This window comes from Cariama cristata, unplaced genomic scaffold (assembly GCF_000690535.1).
Source record: "Cariama cristata isolate BGI_N322 unplaced genomic scaffold, ASM69053v1 scaffold29378, whole genome shotgun sequence".
Classification (NCBI taxonomy): domain Eukaryota; kingdom Metazoa; phylum Chordata; class Aves; order Cariamiformes; family Cariamidae; genus Cariama; species Cariama cristata.
The window spans coordinates 1,579-5,579 of record NW_009632144.1 but is presented as its reverse complement, the minus strand read 5'-3'; the positions used below and the strand labels follow the sequence as shown (position 1 = coordinate 5,579).

The following is a 4,001-nucleotide window of genomic DNA, read 5'->3' as shown; positions in this document are numbered from 1 at the left end:
CCCCGTTAACGTCTGACGCTAACGAACCGGTGCTGATGGACACAAGACATCCTCTGAACCAAGATGTTAAAAAAAATAAAAGGACTTTACCTTTTTTAGGAGCACAAAATCGTTCTCCGAGGTTGTCCTTTTGTTTATTTCCTCTTCGTACCTGTTGATTATAACGAGGGAGATTGAATCTATCTGCTTATTTTGGCGCTGGCTGCCGCTGGCAACCAGACGTTGTTGGCCTCAGACTAATGAATGCGGCAAAAATAGAGCTGCCACGAGCGAGATTTATGGACAAGCAACGGCACTTTGCTTTTCTAGACGAGCCCTGGCTCCTGCCACCTCCAACGCCTTGCTGAAGAAAGCCTGCAAAGAGGAATCCTGTCTCTACCTAAATCAAGTCTTGGGGGCTGTGACCGCTCCAACTCCTTCTACAAGACCCAAGGACCTTCAAGTCCTCAACGTGGGCCAGTTCCGACGGCTCGTTGGGGCAGGTAATTGCTGCAGAGCGTGGAGTGGTGGAGATGATCTCCAAAACGACATCAGTTTTCAACCTGCAGCCTCGGTAGAACAAGGGATCTGGTTGATCCCGACAAGTCCCAGACTTGCTTTCCCACCATTTTTTGTAACTCCAGTGCAAGCATTCTCCAGGCTCTGTTCTTGCTTTTCCGAATGGACAAATTAATCTAATAATTAATAGCAGGAAAATAATCTTTTTTTTTTTTTTGAACTCCACATCATCCTTCCAAAGAAAGCTTTAAGCTTCAAATGATGAAGGATATTATGGGAAGGAATCCATGAGGAAATCCTTGAGGAAATTATCATAGGATTTAGCAACTGATCTAATTAGTTCATTAAATCATAATGTCATGGATTCTTAAGTGAGGAAGACAAACAGGAGAGGATCCTGCCTTAGCGAGAAGCGTAAATCAGACAACAATACGTATTGAGAAATAGCTTGAAAAATCACCGCCTGTTGTCAAAACTCGGCTGATGAAAACTTCCCCAAAACCTTTTACATTTTCTAATTGTTGAAACCAGTGAAACATTGCCGATTCTTACGCTCCTCTCCATTTTCTGACTGTTCAAAGTTTTTAATCTCTATTTTTTCACCACCAACCACGACTACACCGAGAACAACGTACTTGGTCTTGAAGTCTTCCACCATGTCTTGGAAGCTCTTCAGCTCTGACTGCAGCTGGCTCTTCTCGCTTGAGAGGCAGTCCAGCTGCTTCCTCAGCCCGCTGATGTAGGTTTCAAAAAAGGAGTCGAGGTTCCTGCCCCCCGTCCTTGGACTACCCTGCTCCTGCAGCAGTTTCCACTTGGTCTCCAGGACTCGGTTCTGCTGCTCTAGGAACCGGACCTAAATGATGGCAGGGGTGGATAGAAAAAGAGTCGGACTATTCCCAAAAGCATCTTTTTATTGATTTTTTCGCCCCGCCACGTTTTCCATAATTTTTTCCCATTTAAGGAGTTTAACCTTCCTGCCCGTTCTCATCTCCAGTGAGCAATAACTCTGGGCTCCCACCGGAGCGGTGGGACCAGGGGTCTAGGATGAGTGGGCAAAGGTGGGTCACCTTCCCTCTCCAATCTCACCGTCTCGAAACAGGAGAAACGGTGAACTTCACAGCTTTGGCACCTTCTCCTTAAAAAAACACCCAAGGTCCTTCTGCCCACGGATGGACAGAGTCCTTCAGCAGAGACTCCTCTGAGGGTGCTCTGCATCTCGGTACGCGGTCCCACAGCTCAGCACCAGCATCGTGGTCTTAAGAACCAAGGATCCTATTCTTGAGTTTCTCCATAACCTTGGGAAAGTCACTTTTCCAGCCACCATCTCTGTCTGAGGGGGTTCTTTGGGGTGATCTGGGCAGCGCCTGGCTCCCTGGGGGTTATCGGGTGGGTATCTCCCGGTAATTGCAACCAGCACGAGCCCTGGTGAGCTCAGACCTCCACCTCCCAGCCCTGGGTTGAAGCCGCTCTCACCTTGTCAATGAAGGAAGCGAATTTGTCGTTGAGTTTCTTTATCTCCTCCCGCTCCTGTGTTCGCACCTTCTGGATCTCGGGGTCAATTTCCAGGTTGAGCGGGGCCAACAGGCTCTGGTTGATGGTCACTTCCCTGATGCCGCCGGGTGGGCAAGGGGGAAAGCCGTCGAATCCTCCACCAAAGCCACCAAAACCACCACCGAGGCCTCCGGCCCCACCACCGTAGCCGCCACCGAATCCTACCCCAGCACCGTAGCCGTAGCCAAAACCTCCTTGACCACCAGCCCCAAAACCTCTGCAGACACCACCGCCTCCACCGAATCCTCCCAGCGAGGTGCTTTTACTCCCTCCCAAGCAATAGAGGCTCCTGCTGCTGAAGCCACCGGCATTGCCAGGTCCCCCGCACCCTGCACGGGACATAGAGCTGAACGCGACCTTGTTCCTCCCTCCGAAGCAAACGGAGCTGGAGCTGAACCCCTTGCCGAGACCGTAGGATTGGCGAGACATGGTGACAGGTCCCCAACGGTCAACTCGTAGAGAGAGAAGAGCCGGGTGGTGCGGTGCACAGGAGGAGGTCCGGAGGCAAGAGGAGCCGAGTCCTGTGGATGCCGTGGCTTTAGTGCCCCTTTTTATGCGCGCAGGGAGTTGGCCAGGTGTCAGGGGAGTGGAGAGAGATTTATTTTTTTTTTGGTATTCTATTCATTGTTTTAGGGCTTGGAAGGATGCCCTCCTCTATTTGCCACCACCATGACCTGCCTTAAAACACTCCCTCGAGAGCTAAGAAAAACAAAGCTATTGTTGGTGTTGGAAGCACAACTCCAAATCAAATTCCCTTAGCGACAGCTGTCAACTCATCGCGGGCCTTTCTGAGCCTCCCATGGCGATGGCAAAGCCCTACGAGTTCCTTGACGTATTACACCCTCGAGGGAGACCCTTGTTTTAGCTAAATCACTCATTTTGAGCCGGGTGGCAGGTGCTTGGTTCACTGAATTCCAACAAAAACGTGGTTTCCCAATCACACCCTCAGATGCACTCCGGTTCAACCTCCTGCTCGGCGGAGGTTTGACTTGGGTCGGTCAAAAATGTTTCACAACCAGAGAGCCTTGGCGAGGTTATAAAATTAGGTTTATGTCAATAAAGAAGACTTAGAAACACCGTTAAGGAGGTTTTAAAGTCATTTTAGATCCCTCTGACCAGTGTATTGAGCCTGGAGGGATACGGAGGGGTTGGCGGAGACCAAAATATCTCGGTATTTCCATGTTGCGCACACCCTTCGCCGAATCTCAAGGGGGTCGAGGTGCCATTACCGACCTGAGGAGCTCTGCCCCGCGTCGGTGACGGCAGATCCCGATCCCTCCTAGGCTGGAAGCTTTCCGGGCATCGCCGGGCTGTTTCCCGATCATCCTCGCAGGGTCTCCAGCCGCCAGCCCCCTCCGCAGCACGCGGCACTTGGCGAAGCTGCTCCCACCCCAACCCATTAGCGAGCTCGTATTGTTTAAAAAAAAAAATACGACTTAATTGCTTAACCGCTTTTAATTTATATTTTGATGAGCAGAGGTGTCTGAGGATGCCTTCCAAACGAGGATCCCCATTTACCCCGCCGTTAAAAAAAAAATAGAAAGCCGTAAAGCTTTCCCCCAAACCACAAGCTGCAGCTGAAGTCATGACAATAAAAGCCAACTCTGTAATTATCCCTTTTATTGGAGACGCTCGTGGGAGAGGTTTGGGGAACCAGTTTCAGCTTCGAACCTATTCACCCCTAGCTTTTTTTTCCCGCGAACATGCAAATCCGGGTGCATTTCTGCAGGAAGGGAGGATTTTTCCTCCTGAACCTCATCGGGTATTCGTTGAATCGCAGGATTTTCAGCCCAAGGGGATTTGCATTGCAGGGAACGGGGAAAGGCACGCTCCCCTTTGACGACAAGCATCCTGCACGCCCTGGTCCCGCCTGGAAAATCTCTCCCACCCCGGGGCTCCGGGATCCCCGATTTCCCAGCTCGTGGTGGGGACGCGGCCGGGGCGAGGAGGGA

General features: G+C 51.0%; 1 protein-coding gene across 1 annotated transcript in view; it reads right to left on the bottom strand.

Moving 5' to 3' along the window:
* The window catches only part of LOC104166354 (keratin, type II cytoskeletal 4-like), a 4,330-nt gene extending 1,852 nt beyond the window's left edge, over positions 1 to 2,478 (bottom strand). Inside the window, exons 1-3 of the mRNA XM_009706244.1 lie at positions 1,972 to 2,478; positions 1,134 to 1,351; positions 91 to 151 (exon numbers count right to left, since the gene is read on the bottom strand). Of these exons, the coding sequence (XP_009704546.1) occupies positions 91 to 151; positions 1,134 to 1,351; positions 1,972 to 2,478 (786 nt within the window). The remainder of the gene's footprint in view (positions 1 to 90; positions 152 to 1,133; positions 1,352 to 1,971) is intronic.
* Between the last annotated feature and the right edge of the window lie 1,523 nt (positions 2,479 to 4,001).